This window comes from Eriocheir sinensis, chromosome 60 (assembly GCF_024679095.1).
Source record: "Eriocheir sinensis breed Jianghai 21 chromosome 60, ASM2467909v1, whole genome shotgun sequence".
Classification (NCBI taxonomy): Eukaryota; Metazoa; Arthropoda; class Malacostraca; order Decapoda; family Varunidae; genus Eriocheir; species Eriocheir sinensis.
The window spans coordinates 2,258,040-2,278,715 of record NC_066568.1 but is presented as its reverse complement, the minus strand read 5'-3'; the positions used below and the strand labels follow the sequence as shown (position 1 = coordinate 2,278,715).

Sequence of the window (20,676 nt, the reverse complement as noted above, 5' to 3'; positions counted from 1 at the left end):
CCCCGCGGGTTCCTAAAGTTGGGGTCAGCGCCGCGGGCCAGCAGGGCGCGGACGCAGGTCAGGGAGCGCTGCATGCCCATGCCGTTGCTGCACCCCGCCGCCCACATGAGCGCCGAGTTGCCGTCCCGGGAGGTCGCGCTGGGGTCGGCGCCGCGCTCCAGCAGCAGTTTGAGCGCCTCCACCTGGCGGTAGTGCACGGCGGCCAGCAGCGGCGTGTCCCCGTCGGCGCCGCGCACGTTCACTTCGGCGCCGCGGTCCAGGGCCAGGCGCACCAGGTCAGGGCTGCTGGCCCTGATCAGCATGGTCAGCAGCGGCGTGCCCTGAGGGTCGCGCGCTTGCAACGACGCCCCCGCCTCCAGCAGCAGGCGCGCCACGGCCTCCCAGTTCCCCGCGGTGGCGTTCCGTACCAGGAAGGTGAGCGGCGTGTGGCCTCCGGGCAGTGACAGGTCGGGGTCACCGCCGCGCCCCAGCCACGCCTGCACCGCCGCCTCGTCGCAGGTCACGAAGGCGCGGGCCAGGCGCGAGGCCTCGTCACCCTCGGGGCCGGCCTCCTGCGGCGGCCCCGGCAGACTCCTCCTGAGGGAGGGACCAAGGGGCAGCATGGCGCCGGTGGGCCACGGTGGCCACAGCCGCGGCACCGAACCTTTGTTGCACAGCTCACCGCACCTCCACGCAGCACAAGTAAGTATACCACGAGGCACACACCCGACACACCGCCACCACCGCCGCGACGCCCGCCACCCGCCGCGGTGCACTGCCAACGCCCGCCGCCCCTCCTGCTGCTGCTGTGCCCGCTGCTGCTATATATACCCGCCCCCACCTGTGCCCGCCGCCCAGCCCTCATCACCACCTCCTTCATCTCCCGACCTCCCAGCATCCCCCCCCCCTTCACTACCACCACATCAAAGTCATCTCCCTTCTCCTGCCAAGCCTTCCCTTACCTCCCCTTCACCCCCCAACACCTACCTGGCAACACCACAAGAATGACGCCCGGTGAGGGGGGGGCGGGGGAGGAGGGAAGCAACACTACGCAACACTGCAACTCAGCATGAAGGGACAGCAAGGAACTCAACTGTTTGTGTTTGCTTGTTTGTTTTTGTCGTTGTTGTAGCCTGCGTCTTTAGTCACTCAATCACTCAATCAGTCAATCAATTAACCTTTAATTAATTTGAAAGACATGAAATTGATATGAAAAAATAGATAAAAAATAACTTTATATGAAAAAATCATTAAAAATTAAAGAAAAAGTATTAGATTTGAAAGACATGAAATCTAAATGAAAAAAAAATAAGAAAACAACAGATAACAAAAGAACTCCAGATAAAATTTATGACAAAATAGAAGAAAGAAAAAACTATAGATGAAAAAAAAAAATTCAGACGAAAATAGAAAATCATTAAAGAGAATAGAAGAAAGAAAAATGAGAAAATAGTTATTGCGTACTTTAATTACCAATGTTTTTTTCTTTTTTCTTATATTCCTCTTATTTCTTCATCACCACCACCATCACCACCACCACCACCATCACCACCACCACCACCATCACCACTACCACCATCATCACCACCACCATCACCACCACCACCACCATCACCACCACCACCACCATCACCACCATTACCACCATCACCACCACCACCACCATTACCTTTCAACTCGTTTCCCATCACTCCTTTTTTTCTTAATCATCCTCCCCCATACCATTCCTCCCCTTTCCTCTCCCATTCCTTCATCTCCTCCTTCTTTCCTTCCTCTTTCTTTCCTTCTCTATCATTAAATATATACAAATAACACTCGTTCTTCTATCCCTTCTTCTCCCTCCTCCTCCTCCTTCATTCTCTATCCTCCTCCTCTTTATCCTCTCCTTTCTTTTCTCCTCTTTTAACCACCTATAATAAATCTTCTCTTTCTATTCCTTCTTCCTCCTCCTCCTCCTCCTCCTCCTCGCATTCGTATCTTCTATCCGAACGTCTCGAAACGCTTCAAACGAGACAATTAAAACGAAACAAGACGAAAATTTCCTCAAAATATTCATGGTTTTAATAGAAATAAACGCTGATAAATATATAAAAATCCGTCACTCACATATTCAGTCGTAAAAACAATCAACTCTATGTAGAAATCTAACTCTAAATCACTTTCTAATTACCTGAAGACGAGACTAATTACCTTTATCACACCAGTACCTACCTGGAGGATTAGCCAATTAGTTAACAGGTAGGTGGACACGTTATCTATCTAATCAATCACTAAGAAAGCGTAAGAATGGGACACAACTCTATACAATCTCCTATATCATATTTCCTACGTTTATTTCTTTATTTATCTATCTATTTATCTCTCTATTCCTTCGTTCATGAATGCATCACAGCTGAACTCTTTATCTTCCAGCCCAGCAGCTCGCAGTGGTCCTTCAAACCCGGCAGGAGGAGGTTGTGTTGCTGTCCCTGCTCTTTCTGAGGTAAAGTGAGGTGTTTGTTACCTGTGTGTTACCTGTCTAGTGTTGCGTGTTATTTGTTGGGTTTGAGTGCATGTAGTAGTGTTAAGTGAGCAATTGGGGACCCGGTGTGAGCATTTGGTGACCTGGTGTGAGTATATGGTGACCTGGTGTGAGCATTTGGTGACCTGGTGTGAGTGGGTGACCCGTTAGCGTGACCTGTTAAATACCTGTGATGAATTAAATGTTAGTGATTGCCAGAGCTTCCGTGACTATCAGCTGGGCGTTAATTGACATTACCTGTATTACCTGATCAGTGCTACGTGAAGTAAGATATGCTCGTGAGTTGTCGCGTTACCCTCAGTGTTACCAGGGTAGTGTTACGTGTGTTGAGTGTTGCCAGATAAAAGTTCCTGTGTTCATGTTATAGTTTTTGCATGTTATAAGAAGTTTGTTATGGGTGATTATTTCTATGCTTGCCAGTGGAGTGTACTGAGCTATTGTGTTAGTCATTTTAGATTGTATATACTCGTAATTGCCTCTAACACGGTTCAGCGCGGTGCTTCGGTGGTTCAAATGATTCGGGAGTGATTCTTTCAAAAGCTCAATTATTCCCTTATCTTGTTATTGTAGTTTTAGCGTGGATAGAAACATGAAAACCCGAGTTAGTATCTTCTTCGTGGTCCTTGTGAATGGCGTTAGTGGGCCCCATGGAAACTCGAATCAGTGTATCATTAGTGGTCTTTGAGAAACTGTAGACCTATTAGTGGGCTGCAAACATATTTAAATACGAGCCGACTTTTAATATCTCAAGAATCTAAATATGAAAACTGTGGCCTATGTAATTAAGAGTTAGTGAACCGAAACAAAAGAAAATACGAAAATTGCTTTGATATAGATTGATTGTTTATTGTTGCAAGTAAATATATCTATAATCTAATGTGATAGTTGCCATAATAAGCAGTGATAACCTTTCCCCCCCACCCCCACCCCCACCCCAGACCACCACCACCGCCGCCGCCAATACCATGTGGGCGCCTTCCCCCGGGCGTCGCCGCACCCTGGGGCTTCTGCTGCCACTGCTGTTCCTGCTGGGGGCGCTGACGGCGGTGAGTATAGGGCAAGGGTTTATAATTACGTGTTAGTAGGCGGAGTCTGGACCCAGTTAAGTCAGTTTGGAGCATCTATAGGCAATATCTTTACCCTTTTATATAGGAGTAGTTATTGGAGGGCTTGTTTTCCCCCATTTTATTTTTTCCCCTTGAGGCTTGAGCTGCTTACTTTAATGTAAAAAAAAAAAAGTGGTTCGCCTGTCTAGCTAATAATCCGCGGCCCCAGGTTCGAATCCCGGCCCGGGGAGTCGGTGTGTAGGCCATTCAGCTGTTCATCCTCCCTTTCGGCCTGTGTAGCTGGGGACACCTGGGGAGAGCACATCGTGGTAACCCGGGACACCTGGGGAGGGCACATCGTGGTAATCCGGGTGTCCCTCTGAGCATGGGTCCCGGGGTGATGGCTCTCTCCACCTGCTTGCGCTCCCCCGGGTGTCCCTCTGGCCATGGGTCCCGGGGTGATGGACCTGTTTGGTGACCTGGTGTCCCTCTGGCCATGGGTCCTGGTGTGATGGCCCACCTGTTTGGTGACCTGGTGTCCCTCTGGCCATGGGTCCTGGGTGATGGCTCTTCCACCTGCTTGGTGACCGGGTGTCCCTCTGGCCATGGGTCCCGGGGTGATGGCTCTCTCCACCTGCTTGCGCTCCCCCGGGTGTCCCTCTGGCCATGGGTCCCGGGGTGATGGCTCTCTCCACCTGCTTGCGCTCCCCCGGGTGTCCCTCTGGCCATGGGTCCCGGGGTGATGGCTCTCTCCACCTGCTTGCGCTCCCCCGGGTGTCCCTCTGGCCATGGGTCCCGGGGTGATGGCTCTCTCCACCTGCTTGCGCTCCCCCGGGTGTCCCTCTGGCCATGGGTCCCGGGGTGATGGCTCTCTCCACCTGGTTGCGCTCCCTGTGTCTCTCCGTGGCTAAGAGAAGGATATGGGTTGAAGAGGTCAATTAAAGCTTTTGGTAATTAACGTCAGATTTGGGAGAGTCATTTGTTGGGATAAGTTTTATAGTGGCAACACATGGCGACCTGTAGGAGCGTAGGAGCGTGGACCAATTTATAGTTGTTCGCCTACTCTGACGGGAGAGGGAAAAAAAAATATCTTGGTGTAATTTCGGAACTAATAGGCGTATGAGGATTTTGAGGATACCATAAGAATTACTCACTAAATTCCACTTCGAAACGTATATTTGACTGAAAAAAAGTTGGCCTACAAAATTTCGAGCTAGCGAGTGGGGAAGAGTTTGTACTTAGGATGCCCACGTAGAAGCTTCAGATATTCGACCGGTGATTACTCGGTGAGACTGATTCGAACCATGTAACAAGCTTTCATTTTTGTTCTTGTGGGAGCAGCTATTAGCGGGCTTTTTTTCTTTACCTTTGTTGGGATACTAGACTAACCGAACCACCAGTACACAAAAGCTATACCCTCTGCCCATCTGCATGCCATCAATGGATACTAGACTAACCCAACCACCAGTACACAAAAGCTATACCCTCTGCCCATCTGCATGCCATCATTGGATACTAGACTAACCCAATTACCAGTACACAAAAGCTATACCCTCTGCCCATCTGCATGCAATCATTGGATACTAGACTAACCCAATTACCAGTACACAGAAGCTATACCCTCTGCCCATCTGCATGCCATCATTGGATACTAGACTAACCCAACCACCAGTACACAAAAGCTATACCCTCTGCCCATCTGCATGCCATCATTGGATACTAGACTAACCCAATTACCAGTACACAGAAGCTATACCCTCTGCCCATCTGCATGCCATCCTTGGATACTAGACTAACCCAACCACCAGTACACAAAAGCTATACCCTCTGCCCATCTGCATGCCATCACTGGATACTAGACTAACCCAACCACCAGTACACAAAAGCTATACCCTCTGCCCATCTGCATGCAATAATTGGATACTAGACTAACCCAATTACCAGTACACAAAAGCTATACCCTCTGCCCATCTGCATGCAATAATTGGATACTAGACTAACCCAACCACCAGTACAAAAAAGCTATACCCTCTGCCCAGCATGCAATCATTGGATGCTAGACTAACCCAACCACAGCTAATACACGGACCATTTCCAACACTTTTTAATTATTTGTACAGGTCGAGGCCGTGCCCGACACTGACTCCCAACGACCTCTACCAGAATGGATGAATGATTTATGGAGTAAGCTGCGTTCCGGCTACGACAGTGTGTCCGGACATACGGAATACGTCGGTGAGTGGATGGGTGGATGTGGGAGTGGATAGATTGATTGTGAGTGGAGTAATGTTTAATGGAAATGTGTAGTTTAAACTTAGGCAAAAATTTAGGTGAATAGAACGATAGATTTTGATTTGATACATGTATTGAGATATACACACACAAGATACATATATGGTCTCAAAAGGATGAAGGTAGTACTTGATGGGTTGAGTAATGTGTTTAAGGAGAAATTTTAGTTTAATAAATAAAATGTGAAAGGAAAAAGAAGGCAATTTAAGATTTAGTTTAGTTGAAGATGTAAGAAAATAAATTAATCTTCTAAAGAGTTTAAGAGTACTATAGAGGAGAAGGTTTTAGTGAAAGCTTTTTGACCATTTCAGTTGCTTGTAAAAAAGAAATAATTGTATAGATCTTGAAAGAAAATAAATCCATGAAAATATTGAATAAAATAAGCCTACATAGCAAAGACTTGACCCGGTAGCAGTGACGGGCCAAATTTGTGGCTTTACCGTGTAGCAGCGACGGGCCAAATTTGTGGCTTTACCGTGTTGCAGCGACGGGCCAAATTTGTGCCATGATATAAACCCCCCAAAATAGATGATACATAAACTGATTACAAATGCTTTGATATATATTATGAAATTGTTTGAGTGATTATTTTTTCTCGCTTTTCTCACTTAGAGGGACCATTAAGAAACATGATCCCTGATGCTACCGGGTTAAAAGAGAAAAGTCCATGAAAATATTGAATGAAATAACATTACATTGCGAATACTTAATAATAGAATGACTTCAAAATTCATAGTCTGCTTCTGTTAATTCTTTCCAGACCTTAAGGTGCAAGAGACTCTCAGGGAAGCCCAACGCAACCTGATTGAAGATGTCCAGGGCTGGCTTGGTGTGTCCAGGGCTCGGAGGAGTGTCCAGCCCTACCCTCAGCAAACCTACCCCCAGCAAACCTATACCCAGCAGCCCTATACTAAAGAGCCTCATACCCCACAAGCTTATACCAAAACTTATACTCAACAAGCTTATACCCATACTTATACTCAACAAGCTTATACCCATACTTATACTCAAGCTTATACCCACAGTTATACACCACAGCCTTATACCCGTACTTATACTCAGCAACCTTATACTCAGCAACCTTATACACAAAACTATACCCAGCAGCCCTATACCCAAAAGCCCTATACCCAAAAGCCCTATACCCAGCCACCCCCTTATACCCAAAAGCCCTATACCCAGCCACCACCTTATACTCAAAAGCCCTATACCCAGCCACCACCTTATACCCAAAAGCCCTATACCCAGCCACCACCTTATACCCAAAAGCCCTATACCCAGCCACCCCCTTATACCCAAAAGCCCTATACCCAGCCACCCCCTTATACCCAAAAGCCCTATACCCAGCCACCACCCTATACTCAAAAGCCCTATACCCAGCCACCACCTTACACCCAAAAGCCCTATACCCAGCCACCACCTTACACCCAAAAGCCCTATACCCAGCCACCACCTTACACCCAAAAGCCCTATACCCAGCCACCACCCTATACCCAAAAGCCCTATACCCAGCCACCACCCTATACCCAAAAGCCCTATACCCAGCCACCACCCTATACCCAAAAGCCCTATACCCAGCCACCCCCTTATACCCCAAAGCCTAGTGCTAAAGGTGAGATCTGGCTTTCTTAACACCTGTACAATTTATTTCTGGTTTGTTTTAATGAGGAAATTGTTAAGAATCTTGCAATATTGAACTTTTTGAAGCCTTTTTTTGTGAGTTATATTTTTTTCTATATATTTTTTGGCCCTTGAGCTTCATCATATGCCATAAAGAAACTAAAAATGGCCGGAGAAACTAGCATATTTACGTCACAAGTTGCATTACATTGGTTATCAATTATCGCTTTTATTTCTTTCATCTCAGGCGGTTCAGTGTACAAGTTTGTCGGGCTTGATGAGAACGTCCTGCAGCAGCTTAGAGGTCTACAGTTCCCCGCCCAGCCCGCCAGTGTTACCCTGATCCATCACCTCGACCTCCTCTTCTGCCTTGTCACGGAGACCTTCCTCGATGCCGATGGTAACCCGCTCCCCGGCAAGACTGGCAGCCTCTACGTCTTCGCTATCAGGGTGAGTGAACAGTAAGGGGTTTGTGTGTTTTTTGTTAATACTTTCAGAACTCTTTAGAAGTTGATCATAGTTGTAGGAAGCAAATTATAAGACAAACCATCAGTAGAAAGCAAATTGCAACACTTAATTCATGTCCTCTGAGTTATGAAGGAAAACTATGGGCCAGTAAGCTAGAAGGTTTCTCTGTCCAAGTGGGTTATAAGGGCTTCCCACATCTGCTTGGTCCATTACAATATATATAACAAACTCTTCTAATAAAACAGCTGCAGGAGTAAGTCAAATTAGCACACCAGGTGAACGAAAACACCGCGATGTCATTGTCCAAACTAATCTCTCACCAAGACTTAATTAAATATATTCCTTTGCTTTTTTTTTTTTCTCATTTCTTTCTTTCATCTTTTTTCTCTTTCTGGGTTTTGTGTTTTTTCTTTCCTCTTTGTTTCCTCTATTGTTTTATTTTCCTTTTTACTGTTTTATTTTCCTTTGTCTTCCTTCATCCCCCAGAACCATGAGGTGATGTCCGCGGTGGTACACACGAAGGGCGCCGTCAAGTGTGAGCCTGTGCTGAAGACTCCAGAATTTGTGGACATCGTGTGTGCGGAGCGACTGTACCAGCAGTTTGAGGACAAGATGGTGAGTGTGGGTGCATCTTGGTGGACTAACGTAACATAGAACTTGCCATATATTTGATCTTCATGCATTGGGAGCGATAGTGAGGTCCAGACAAATGTATTTCTGGAGGTTGGATGAAATTTGTTTAGGCGACTCTTAAAATTGAATCAAGATGAGTTTGTTAGGTGAGATATTCTGAAGAAAAGCATTTGGGTTGTTTTAAGATTTTGAAGTAAAGGAATTGGGTTGTTTGAGATGGAAGTGAAGTGGAGTTAAGTGTTTGAATTCCTTTAAGTTTTACTCTAATAATATGTTGGTTTAACTGTTATAAAGTCTAGGTATTTGTGTGAATGCAAGGATAAATTAAGAGTTAATAGACAAATTTTATAATGAATAGAAGGGGGTGTTCACATCTGCAGCTTTAGAGAAATGTGAATGTAAGGATAAATTGAGTTAAAAGACAAATTTAAAATGAATAGAAGGGTGTGTTCACATCTGCAGCTTTAGCGAAATGTGAATGTAAGGATGAATTGAGTTAGACAAATTTGACCTCATGAATAACATAGAGCATTCATATCAGTTGCTTTAGAGAAGACTTAAGTGGATCTAAACCTATAATGATTCATATCTTAATGGTGCGAGTGTAACTAAGTAGGTTTAGAGAAGACTTGTAAGTGGATCTAAACCTATAATGATTCATATCCTAATGAGAGTGTAACTATGTAGATTTAGAGATGACTTGTAAGTGGATCTAAACCTATAATGATTCTTATCCTAATGATGAGAGTGTAACTATGTAGATTTAGAGATGACTTGTAAGTGGGTCTAAACCTATAATGATTCTTATCCTAATGGAGCAAGTGTAACCATGTAGATTTAGAAATGACTTGTAAGTGGATCTAAACCTATAATGATTCATATCCTAATGGAGCAAGTGTAACCGCTCCCTGTGTCCCATCCCCCCAGCACAACGGCAGTGGTGTGTACCGCATCACGTGGCACAAGGGGCTGGACGTCACCTTCCGCAGGCCGCTTCCCACACTCGCCGTCAGGGACATGCAGGTTTGGTAAGTACAGTTGTGGAATTTCTAAATGTTGGAAAATAAGTCTTGAAATATTTTGACCATTTTGGATTATCATAAGTATTAGAAGTGTTAAGATTACAGTATTAGCTGGCTTTTTTCTAGTTTTTTCACCATTGAGCTGTGTCCTTAACTATAAAAAAAAGTATATATATAAAGAATGACCCCTGTACCATATATAAAGAATGACTCCTGTACCATAAGTATTGAAAGTATTACAAGTACAGTATTAGTGGGCTTTTTCTTATTTTGCTATTGAGCTGCGTCCTTAACTGTAAAGAAAGTCTAGAAGAATGACCGCTGTATCATAAGTATTAAAAGTATTAAAAGTACAGTATTAGCGGGATTTTTTCTAGTTTTTTCACCCTTGAGCTGCGTCCTTAACCGTAAAATAAGTACTGTATATATAAAGAATGACCCTATAAGCTTAATATGTATTGGGAGTTGCCTTATAGTATTAGGAGTGCGAATGATAAAACTATTGATTGTCTTATTGATAAACTTTGTGCATTCTTGAAGCCTTAGTTTACAGTATTAGAAGCAAGTGATAAAGAAAACTTGTGATTACTTTTTTAATTTTGTACTTTTTTTTTTAATTTTGTACTTTTTTTTTATTTTGTACTTTTTTATTGTACTTTTTTATTGTACTTTTTTATTGTACTTTTTTTATTGTACTTTTTTTATTGTACTTTTTTTATTGTACTTTTTTTATTGTACTTTTTTATTGTACTTTTTTTTATTGTACTTTTTTTTATTGTACTTTTTTTTTATTGTACTTTTTTTAAATTTGTACTTTTTTTATTGTTTGCCCTCGGTGCCATCAAAGAAAACTGAACCTATGCATCTCATCTTTCAGGCAATTCAGGCATCACATCCTCATCGCCTTCCTAAACGCCATCGAGCCAAAGAGCCACTATGGGGGTTATGGGACAACGCAGGGCGGGATGGTCACCAGCCACCTCTACCGACACAAGGTGGGTGGACGAGAGCTGCTGGAGAGAGGTGGAGGTAGACCCTGGTGGAAAGAGCCTGGTAACACATTCCCAGGTCTTTCTCTGCCTCTGTGGTGGATAGTGGAGTGTTTCCCATGTGGTATTGGTGTGCTGGATATCCCTTCACTGGTAGCCTGGTAACATACACTCCCAGGTCTTTCTCTGCCTCTGTGGTGGATAGTGGAGTGTTTCCCATGTTGTATTGGTGTGCTGGATATCCCTTCACTGGTAGCCTGGTAACACACTCCCAGGTCTTTCTCTGCCTCTGTGGTGGATAGTGGAGTGTTTCCCATGCGGTATTGGTGTGCTGGATATCCCTTCACTGGTAGCCTGGTAACATACACTCCCATGTCTTTCTCTGCCTCTGTGGTGGATAGTGGAGTGTTTCCCATGTGGTATTGGTGTGCTGGATATCCCTTCACTGGTAGCCTGGTAACATACACTCCCAGGTCTTTCTCTGCCTCTGTGGTGGATAGTGGAGTGTTTCCCATGTGGTATTGGTGTGCTGGATATCCCTTCACTGGTAGCCTGGTAACATACAATCCCAGGTCTTTCTCTGCCTCTGTGGTGGATAGTGGAGTGTTTCCCATGTGGTATTGGTGTGCTGGATATCCCTTCACTGGTAGCCTGGTAACATACACTCCCATGTCTTTCTCTGCCTCTGTGGTGGATAGTGAAGTGTTTCCCATGTTGTATTGGTGTGCTGGATATCCCTTCACTGGTAGCCTGGTAACATACACTCCCAGGTCTTTCTCTGCCTCTGTGGTGGATAGTGGAGTGTTTCCCATGTTGTATTGGTGTGCTGGATATCCCTTCACTGGTAGCCTGGTAACATACACTCCCAGGTCTTTCTCTGCCTCTGTGGTGGATAGTGGAGTGTTTCCCATGTGGTATTGGTGTGCTGGATATCCCCTCCCAAGGTGCAGGACTTTACATTTTTCTTCATTGATTTGTAGCAGCCACTTTTTATTCCATTCCTGTAGGGGGCTTCGTGGTGCAGTGGTTAGCACACACTGCTCACGACCGAGAGAGCCCGGGTTCGATTCCCGGGCGGAGTGGAAACATTTGAGCGGCTTTTCAGATACCCTACGCCTCTGTCCACCCAGCAGTGAATGGGTACCAGGTATTAATTGGGGGTTGTCCCATCTCCTGGGATCTGTTCCCTTCTCCTATAATTCCTTCCCCTTCTGTCTCTCTCCGGCATATGACCACAGGTGTTGCGCCAACTAAACTAAACTTTCCAACTTTCCCAGGTCTTTCTCTGCCTCTGTGGTGGATAGTGGAGTGTTTCCCATGTGGTATTGGTGTGCTGGATGTACCCCCCAAGGCACAGGACTTTACATTTTTCTTCATTTAGTTGTAGCAGCCACTTTTTGTTCCATTCCTGTAGCTTGGTGATGTCTTCTGGTAGGAAATCCGCCGTCAAGGAGTTAAGCGCGCACACCCCACACCAAAGAGTAGAGACTTGTTACCTGCCAATACGTACCTTTAGTCTAGTACGCACTGAGGTTAAATTACCGGAAACCATTAGTCAATAAAATGTTCTTCGTACACAATTTACAATCTTTTTCTCTCCCCAGCATGCAATGGTGGAGGGCAAGCTCTTCACCAGCTACAACAACCTGGAGAAAGGGTCCTTCGCCACGGGACACGCTCGCGGTCTGGCCAGTCTCGTCATAGGCACCAAGAGCTTCATCGCCGTGGCTAACTACAGGGACAGAAATGGTGGGTGGTGTGTTGTGCTGGGGATGGAGAAATGGAATACAGTGTTTGTGTTGTAGGTGGCTTGGGTCATCTGGTTCCCACTTTTAATTAGTCTTTTTAATTTCAACTTTTTTATTTTATCTTTGAATTTCCCATTTCAGTAACTTTTCTACTTCATTTATTTCACCTTTTCCTCTTGTTTTGTCTTTTCACTGTTCATTTCTCTTCTCACTCTTGTCTTTCCCCATTTTCCCTTTTTTTCCCTGATTTCTTTCTTCCCACACCAATTTCACTTGACCTTTTTTTACTTCATTTAGACTTTTTTTTTCCCCCTTCATTTCACCTTTTCCTTTGTCTTTTTCCTATTCATTTCTCTCCTCACTCTGTTTTGCCCTTTCCCCATTTTTCCCTCTCTCATTTCTTCCCACACTCCTATATAACAATTTTTCTATTTAACTCCTTCCCTCTTCACAGGCAACACGGAAACCTACAGCGAGATCTTCGTCTACGAGCACGAGAACACCAGGCTCTTCCAGCGCATTCGCACAAGCGCTGCGCGAAGCTGGGCCGCCTTCACCTTCAAGAGCGAGATGAAACAAGAACACTTCCTGGTGGTGGCCAATGAGTTCACGGTGGATGCTGGTGAGTTGAAGGGGGGCTTTGTTTGTCTGAAGAAGGGGGGCTTTGTTTGTCTGAAGAAGGGGGGCTTTGTTTGTCTGAAGAAGGGGGGCTTTGTTTGTCTGAAGAAGGGGGGCTTTGTTTGTCTGAAGAAGGGGGGGCATATGTTTGTTTGTCTGAAGAAGGGGGGGCATATGTTTTTGTCTGAAGAAGGGGGGGCATATGTTTGTTTGTCTGAAGAAGGGGGGGCATATGTTTGTTTGTCTGAAGAAGGGGGGGCATATGTTTGTTTGTCTGAAGAAGGGGGGCTTTGTTTGTCTGAAGAAGGGGGGCTTTGTTTGTCTGAAGAAGGGGGGCTTTGTTTGTCTGAAGAAGGGGGGCTTGTTTGTCTGAAGAAGGGGGGCTTGTTTGTCTGAAGAAGGGGGGCTTGTTTGTCTGAAGAAGGGGGGCTTGTTTGTCTGAAGGGGGCCAAAAAAGGGTTGAAGAGGAGTAGAGAGGGGTAATGTTTAAAGGGGAGTAAGAAGGGATTATTGAAAGGAGGAGGGAAGAGGAAGGAGGAGGGAAGAAGAAAACTGCAAGAAAGGACATTTTTTAGATTCTTTGAGAGGAAATAAGAAGAAAGAAATGCTGAATAGGGTCAGAAGGAGGAAGATGGGAACGAAAGGAATGTTCTTAGATTCACTGAGGCTGATATTGATGTTTGAAGCAATATGAAAAATGAAGATAGTTTAAAAGAATAGTGAACTGGGAAAGAGTAGTGTTAGTGTGTTAGTGTAGGGCAACTTAAACTATGAATAATTGAGATATATTGTAGGATATGAATAGTGAAAAATCTACTGTAGTGTCTATTTTGTATTGAATGTTCTGAGGTCATGAGGAAAAGCCAGCGGAAAGTTTTAAATTGTATGTTAGGTATGATGACTCGGGTAAGACTGAGAGGAAGGAATAGGGGAATGGTTGAGCGCACAGAGAATAGAAGTTGACATAGATTTTTCCAGCTTAAACACTCGCTCCCTTTCCTCTCGTACACTCAATCCTCATTCAATCTATGCCGAACCTTCACCCACATGACCTCGTAACCCCCTTTCCCTTGTGGCAGCGGGCATGAAGAACTACCAGACTGACTCCATGATCTACAAATACCACCGCGGCAAGTTCGTCCCCTTCCAGTGTGTGCAGACCGTGGCGGCGAGGCAGTGGGTGGCATACCAGGTGGGTGAAGGGATAAAAGATCGATAGGGGGATTGAATTTGTGTGGTGGTGGGTGGGGTGAATTAATGAAGATGGTGATGGGGGTAGGGGGAGAGGTAGTGAGGGTGTGTGTATGGGTATGTATGGGAGGAATTATATTATGTAGAGAAAATATGGTATGAATTTGAAGTGATCCCAAATTTCTTGTCCTTCAAATGTTTACTTAGGTTTTTATTAGTAGTTGGATTTGTCTTTTTGTATACTTGCATTAGGGAATTTTGTTCAAGTAGTCAGGATTATTATTTTTCTTTTAATATTGTCAAATTCACCTATTCAACTAAATCTGTATATACCTACCCCACTGCTTAATATTCACTCGCATGTGTAGAAAACAAAACAAAAATCTTAGTCTAGTAAAAAATGTAAAATGTTAAAGCTACAGGACCTTTTCAATGCTGTGTTAGATTCTTATATATTTGGATCTGATAGTAACCCAGTAGCTGCAGGGATCATGTTTCTGAAATGCTCCTCTAAGTGAGAAAAATGAGAAAAATCATCACTCGCACAAACCATTTCCTAATATATAAACGCTATTGTGATTAGTTTATGCAGTATCTATTTTGGGAGGGTTATATCGTGGTGAAAATTTGGCCCATCGCTGCTACATGGTAAAGCCACTGATTTGGCCCATCGCTGCTACATGGTAGAGCCACAAATTTGGCCCATCGCTGCTACCGGGTTAATGAAAGTAGAGTTATACCATAGCTGTCATATGTGTGAAGTTGACCTTACATTTCCCTAACCTGGCAGTACTTTTCTCCTCCTCCGGCAGGGTCCCAAGGGTGATTTCCTCCTTGCCATGGTCAGCAGCCAGGTGGGCGTGTCTTTCTACCAATACAATGGCTGGAGATTCATTCAGATGCCCTTCAATATCAGAAAACCCGTGAGTCTTATTTGGTGTCATGCCGATGTTTGCAGATTCATTCAAGACTTTCAAAACCAGAGTTGTTGAAAAGTTTTATTGCCGTGATGGAACTTTCTAATCGAGCAACCGTTCACTTAATTTGGTTTCTCATTCTGTCTAGTATAATTCAGAACTGTCAGTATAATTAATTTTTTTGCAATTATAGACTAGGCTTGAGTGCTGTAGTTTTCAGTCTTATTCTGTTAATTTTCTTTTAGTTACAATAGATTACAACTATTTTTTATTTAGCATTCAGTTGAAATCACTCCTTTTGCTCCCTTTAATTATTTAGTTACCATTTAGTATTAAAGTAAAATTAAGGAAGATTACAGTGTTTTCATTTCTAGTACAGTTTCGTAGATTTCGTGCAGTGCGTCGATTTTCATGGCATTATTTTCAAGGGTTCATTTTCCCACCGCAGGGCATCAAGAGTGCGTGGATGGGCTTCCTGCCGAGCCAGAACCGCGGCGTGCTGACCCTTACCACCAGGGACTCCAGCCGACCCTTGATGTTTTACCTGCAGTTTGAGGTGTTCCAGCCTGCCATGGTGAGTGTGTCCAGCCTGTTATGATTATATGACCTGGTTATTGGAGTTTGGAGGCTCGTAACTGTTTGAGCAAAAGTTAAACTAGATAATGCACTTGAGTTTGGAAGAATACTGAAAAATACTTGTTGGTTATGATTATATGACCTGGTTATTGGAGTTTGGAGGCTCGTAACTGTTTGAGCAAAAGTTAAACTAGATAATGCACTCGAGTTTGGAAGAATACTGAAAAATACTTGTTTATGATTATATGACCTGGTTATTGGAGTTTGGAGGCTCGTAACTGTATGAGCAAAAGTTAAACTAGACAATGCACTCGAGTTTGGAAGAATACTGAAAAATGCTTGTTTATGATTATATGACCTGGTTATTGGAGTTTGGAGGCTCGTAACTGTATGAGCAAAAGTTAAACTAGATAATGCACTTGACTTTGGAAGAATACTGAAAAATACTTATGGTCAGGCCCAAGTTCACATATTTGACAAGGCTTTCGTATGAGCTTAGGGCATTTCCAGGAGTAGTTTCATGACCCTGGTGGTAGTATGATCCTTCCTCAGTGGCTTTACCCTAAAAAAAATCATTAGAACCCAATTCATCCGTTCTTTGACCTTTATAAATAGTTAAGTGAATGTGTCTTGTAATACCTGCCTTGGTTTTCCCATTTGGCAGTATATGTAAGAAGATTTAAGATTCATTGTCTACAGAAAAATTTATAAGTATATTTTTCCATTCTATAAGGAAAAAGAATTTGACTGATGTTCGTAAAAAGATAGATTAATAAAATTCGGTACTGTGTAAATTCTTCAGAGCTTTAAGTGTATAAAATAATTTTGATCATGTTTTTTAATGGTCCCTCTAAGCGAGAAAAATTAGAAAAAATCGCCCCTCACACAAACCATTTCATAATATATATCAAAGCATTTGTGATCAGATTATGTATCATCTTTTTGGGGAGGTTTATATCGTGGCACAAATTTGGCCCGTCGCTGCTACATGGTAAAGCCACAAATTTGGCCCATCGCTGCTACATGGTAAAGCCACAAATTTGGCCCATCGCTGCTACATGGTAAAGCCACAAGTTTGGCCCATCGCTGCTACATGGTAAAGCCACAAATTTGGCCCATCGCTGCTACATGGTAAAGCCACAAATTTGGCCCGTCGCTGCTACATGGTAAAGCCACAAATTTGGCCCGTCGCTGCTACATGGTAAAGCCACAAATTTGGCCAGTCACTGCTACACGGTAAAGCCACAAATTTGGCCCATCGCTGCTACACAGTAAAGCCACAAATTTGACCAGTCGCTGCTACACGGTAAAGCCACAAATTTGGCCCGTCGCTGCTTCACGGTAAAGCCACAAATTTGACCAGTCACTGCTACACGGTAAAGCCACAAATTTGGCCCATCGCTGCTTCACGGTAAAGCCACAAATTTGACCCGTCACTGCTACACGGTAAAGCCACAAATTTGGCCCGTCGCTGCTACACGGTTAATTGATGTTGCAAGGATTTCGGAGGTTATGTTTCATGATACACAAATAGAAATCCACAAACTTCTCTCCCTCATACAGCAAGAGGCAGAGGACCTACGCTGGTGCCACATGTACCGAGGGCGTCTGGGCAGGGACCCACGTGAGGTGCTGGCTCGTGTGCAGCGGGCGCCCAGGCGGGACCAGCCCTTCACCTTCCCTCGGCCCCTCAGAATCACCGGCAGCCTTGTCCTCGCCCCATCCAGTGCCTTCTCGACTATCGGCTTGGTGGGTGGCGGTGATGACGAGGGTGGTGGTGGTGGTGGTGTTTATTTTCCATTCCTTTTTTTGTTATCTATCTTTGGTTTTCTTTTAATTTTACATAATTTTGTTTTCTATGTCTTTATCTGGATTTTTCTATTTGTTTTTTATTTGAAGAATCCTTATAGCGGAAAGTTACGTAAAACCAAATGGAGCAATACAGTCACTATATAGACGAGTCAGCCGATAGAAAAGCCTTTATTAAATAGCTTATGTGAAACTAAACAGCTCAATAGAAGAACCTTTAATATATAACACGACCAAAATCAAGAGCATGGCGTTAATACCAAAATAACTCCATTGTCCCCTGGCTACAGATCACAGTGAGGGAGGAAGGCTACACAGTGGACCACAGCTTCAGCCGCCTCTCCACCAACATTCAGGAGGTTCGGGTGGCCTTCTCCAGGGTGGTGAGGGTGCGCACTGTGGTGGCCGCCGCGCTTAAGGTCGACGGCCTGAACCTGGGTGAGTAAGAACAGGGAGAAGCGTTTAAGACTGAAGTAAGAACAGTGTCATGAAATACTGAAGTGCTGACGATACTTGCGAGTTCTAAAATGCAGTGCTGTGGAAGACATAATAGGGACAGTAAGATTAGTGTTCTTTGCACGGATACAGACATTACAGATCTAGCCTGTATGGGGATAATGCTTGAGTATTTGTTTGTATTTTGGCGGAGGTTAAAATTTTCTTTACTAACCTTCCAGATGGCTTCCGTTTTGAGAGTCTGAAGTTCCAGTGTGGCGGAGGAAGTGGAGGCAGCTCTTGTCTGATCCACAACTTGGTGACTAACCAGGTAAAGAGTTATGCATTGTGAAGTGATGTGTAGGTTGAACTTGGTGACTAAAGGTAAAGAGTTAAGCATTGTCAAGCGAAGGTAGGTATTTCCATGGGTAATTTCAAGACTTTGTGGGTATTTCCATGGGTAGTTTTTTAAGCATTGTCAAACGAAGGTAGGTATTTCCATGGGTAATTTCAAGACTTTGTGGGTATTTCCATGGGTAGTTTTTTAAGCATTGTCAAGTGAAGGTAGGTATTTCCATGGGTAGTTTCAAGACTGGGGGTATTTCCATGGGTAGTTTTTTAAGCATTGTCAAATGAAGGTAGGTATTTCCATGGGTAATTTCAAGACTTTGTGGGTATTTCCATGGGTAGTTTTTTAAGCATTGTCAAACGAAGGTAGGTATTTCCATGGGTAATTTCAAGACTTTGTGGGTATTTCCATGGGTAGTTTTAAGCCCAATGATATATATAGTTTAATTAGGCTTCTCCATAATACTCCTTCATTTTGTGGGTATTTCCATGGGTAGTTTTAAGCCCAGTGATATATATAGTTTAATTAGGCTTCTCCATAATACTCCTTCATTTTGTGGGTATTTCCATGGGTAGTTTTAAGCCCAGTGATATATATAGTTTAATTAGGCTTCTCCATAATACTCCTTCATTTTGTGGGTATTTCCATGGGTAGTTTTAAGCCCAATGATATATATAGTTTAATTAGGCTTCTCCATAATACTCCTTCATTTTGTGGGTATTTCCATGGGTAGTTTTAAGCCCAATGATATATATAGTTTAATTAGGCTTCTCCATAATACTCCTTCATTTTGTGGGTATTTCCATGGGTAGTTTTAAGCCCAGTGATATATATAGTTTAATTAGGCTTCTCCATAATACTCCTTCATTTTGTGGGTATTTCCATGGGTAGTTTTAAGCCCAGTGATATATATAGTTTAATTAGGCTTCTCCATAATACTCCATTTTTTATAACATTTTCTAGATCAACGGGCAGAGTGTCTCCCTCGACGGCCTCCTCTGGCTGCACCGTGACCTCCAGCTCCAAAACCTTAGCCTGGCCCATGCTGACCTCGGCGCTGGTGTGTCCGCCAGCGTGACCTTCCTCAGCGGCCCCAACCTGCCCCGCACCCACACCTCCGACCTCCTGACCCTCACCGGCGACCATGCTATCTCGGGGCATAAGGAGTTTGGGGTCATCAGGGTCAACAACTTGTTCGTCTCCGGCACAAGTGAGTCTAGGGATTGTAACTTTTTTTACCTATGTAGCGTTTCTTGTATTCCTGTCTATTATTCTATCTTTTTGGCTGTCTTATTTTCCTCTTCCTTTGCAATATTTAAGTAGCAAAGTAAAGGAGTCAAAACAACGAGAGATTAGAAACCAGAATTAAAGTTAAAAATGCCGGGAAAAACTCCTTTATTTTTCTATTCCTTTATTTTAGTATCCCTTCATTTTCATTTGTTTTCTGTTACTTTGTTTTAGTTTTCTTTTGCTTTTTGTTTGTCTTCTAATGTGTGTTTGTTTTCCAGTCCCTTTGTTTTCTGTGATAAGTTTTCTTTCATTTATTTATTCTCCTTTATTTTCTTGTATTCCTATTCTTTTATTTTTATTCCTTTATTATGTTTGTGAAGTTTATTTTTGTACTGAATTCACTGGGTTTGTGGTTTCGAAGATGTTAAAATTGTCTCCCGTTTTATTTACTAATGCGAGGAACACTTTTTGACTAGAGTTATTAAGATGAACATGTATATACTACTCAATCTTATCCTATAACACTATCTACTTCTACTTCATCTTCTCCCACAGTCAACAAGATAAGAGTTAATAAATACTAGTTGCCAAAACGAACATATATACTCTTCCATCATATTCTATTACGTAAACTATCTAATTCTACTTCATCATCTCCCACAGTCAACAAGATCAGAGTTAATAAATACTGGTTGCCAAAACGAACATATATACTCTTCCATCATATTCTATTACGTAAACTATCTAATTCTACTTCATCATCTCCCACAGTCAACAAGATCCGAGTTAATAAATACTAGTTGCCAAAACGAACATATATACTCTTCCATCATATTCTATTACGTAAACTATCTTAATTCTACTTCATCTTTCACAGTCAACAAGATCAGAGTTAATAAATACTAGTTGCCAAAACGAACATATATACTCTTCCATCTTGCCAAAACGAACATATATACTCTTCCATCATATTCTATTACGTAAACTATAATTCTACTTCATCTTCCCACCCAACTTCATCTTCCCACCCACAGTCAACAACATCAGGGTCGACGAACACACACTGCTTCTGGCCGACCGGGAGCAGACCATCACCGCGGACTTCACTTTCACGTCCCTCTCCGCCCAGAACCTCCGCCTGCAGCTCCTCAATGGGCGGGACTTCTCCAGCTTCCTCCAACAGCTGGTCCTCAACAACACCGACTCGGCCATTACAGGTGGGAGAGGTTGTGG

General features: G+C 43.6%; 3 protein-coding genes across 6 annotated transcripts in view; 2 read left to right on the top strand and 1 right to left on the bottom strand.

Annotated features, from left to right (window-relative positions):
• The window catches only part of LOC126985709 (ankyrin homolog), a 2,085-nt gene extending 1,232 nt beyond the window's left edge, over positions 1–853 (bottom strand). Inside the window, exon 1 of the mRNA XM_050840881.1 lies at positions 1–853. This exon is cut by the window's left edge and continues 1,232 nt beyond it. Coding sequence (XP_050696838.1) covers positions 1–602 — 602 coding nt within the window. The 5' untranslated portion in view covers positions 603–853.
• Positions 854–2,394: 1,541 nt separating this feature from the next.
• On the top strand, positions 2,395–7,923 carry LOC126985604 (uncharacterized). The gene is made up of 5 exons (XM_050840758.1): positions 2,395–2,461; positions 3,439–3,546; positions 5,667–5,781; positions 6,599–7,450; positions 7,706–7,923. Exons 2-5 carry the CDS (start codon positions 3,466–3,468, stop codon positions 7,921–7,923), a joined length of 1,266 nt encoding a protein of 421 aa, XP_050696715.1. The 5' UTR covers positions 2,395–2,461; positions 3,439–3,465.
• Positions 7,308–20,676, top strand: part of LOC126985707 (uncharacterized) — a 60,006-nt gene continuing 46,637 nt past the window's right edge. For 2 of the 4 annotated variants that reach the window (XM_050840878.1, XM_050840876.1), the window contains exons 1-14: positions 7,708–7,908; positions 8,413–8,541; positions 9,487–9,587; positions 10,459–10,576; positions 12,175–12,319; positions 12,773–12,940; positions 14,016–14,128; positions 14,940–15,050; positions 15,493–15,618; positions 17,184–17,369; positions 17,720–17,867; positions 18,107–18,195; positions 19,177–19,423; positions 20,478–20,660. In XM_050840878.1, coding sequence (XP_050696835.1) covers positions 8,425–8,541; positions 9,487–9,587; positions 10,459–10,576; positions 12,175–12,319; positions 12,773–12,940; positions 14,016–14,128; positions 14,940–15,050; positions 15,493–15,618; positions 17,184–17,369; positions 17,720–17,867; positions 18,107–18,195; positions 19,177–19,423; positions 20,478–20,660 — 1,852 coding nt within the window. In that variant the 5' untranslated portion in view covers positions 7,708–7,908; positions 8,413–8,424. Of the gene's footprint in view, positions 7,451–7,705; positions 7,909–8,412; positions 8,542–9,486; positions 9,588–10,458; positions 10,577–12,174; positions 12,320–12,772; positions 12,941–14,015; positions 14,129–14,939; positions 15,051–15,492; positions 15,619–17,183; positions 17,370–17,719; positions 17,868–18,106; positions 18,196–19,176; positions 19,424–20,477; positions 20,661–20,676 lie in introns of those variants that run through there. The other 2 variants (XM_050840875.1, XM_050840877.1) reach the window with 2 other exon arrangements.

What these genes read in the sequence shown, in the direction of transcription:
- LOC126985604 (XM_050840758.1), top strand. Translation starts at nt 3,466, where the DNA reads ATGTGGGCGCCTTCCCCCGGGCGTCGCCGCACCCTGGGGCTTCTGCTG. An exon ending in TGCTGGGGGCGCTGACGGCG is followed by an intron (nt 3,547 to 5,666) that starts GTGAGTATAGGG and finishes TTATTTGTACAG; the next exon opens with GTCGAGGCCGTGCCCGACAC. An exon ending in CGGACATACGGAATACGTCG is followed by an intron (nt 5,782 to 6,598) that starts GTGAGTGGATGG and finishes AATTCTTTCCAG; the next exon opens with ACCTTAAGGTGCAAGAGACT.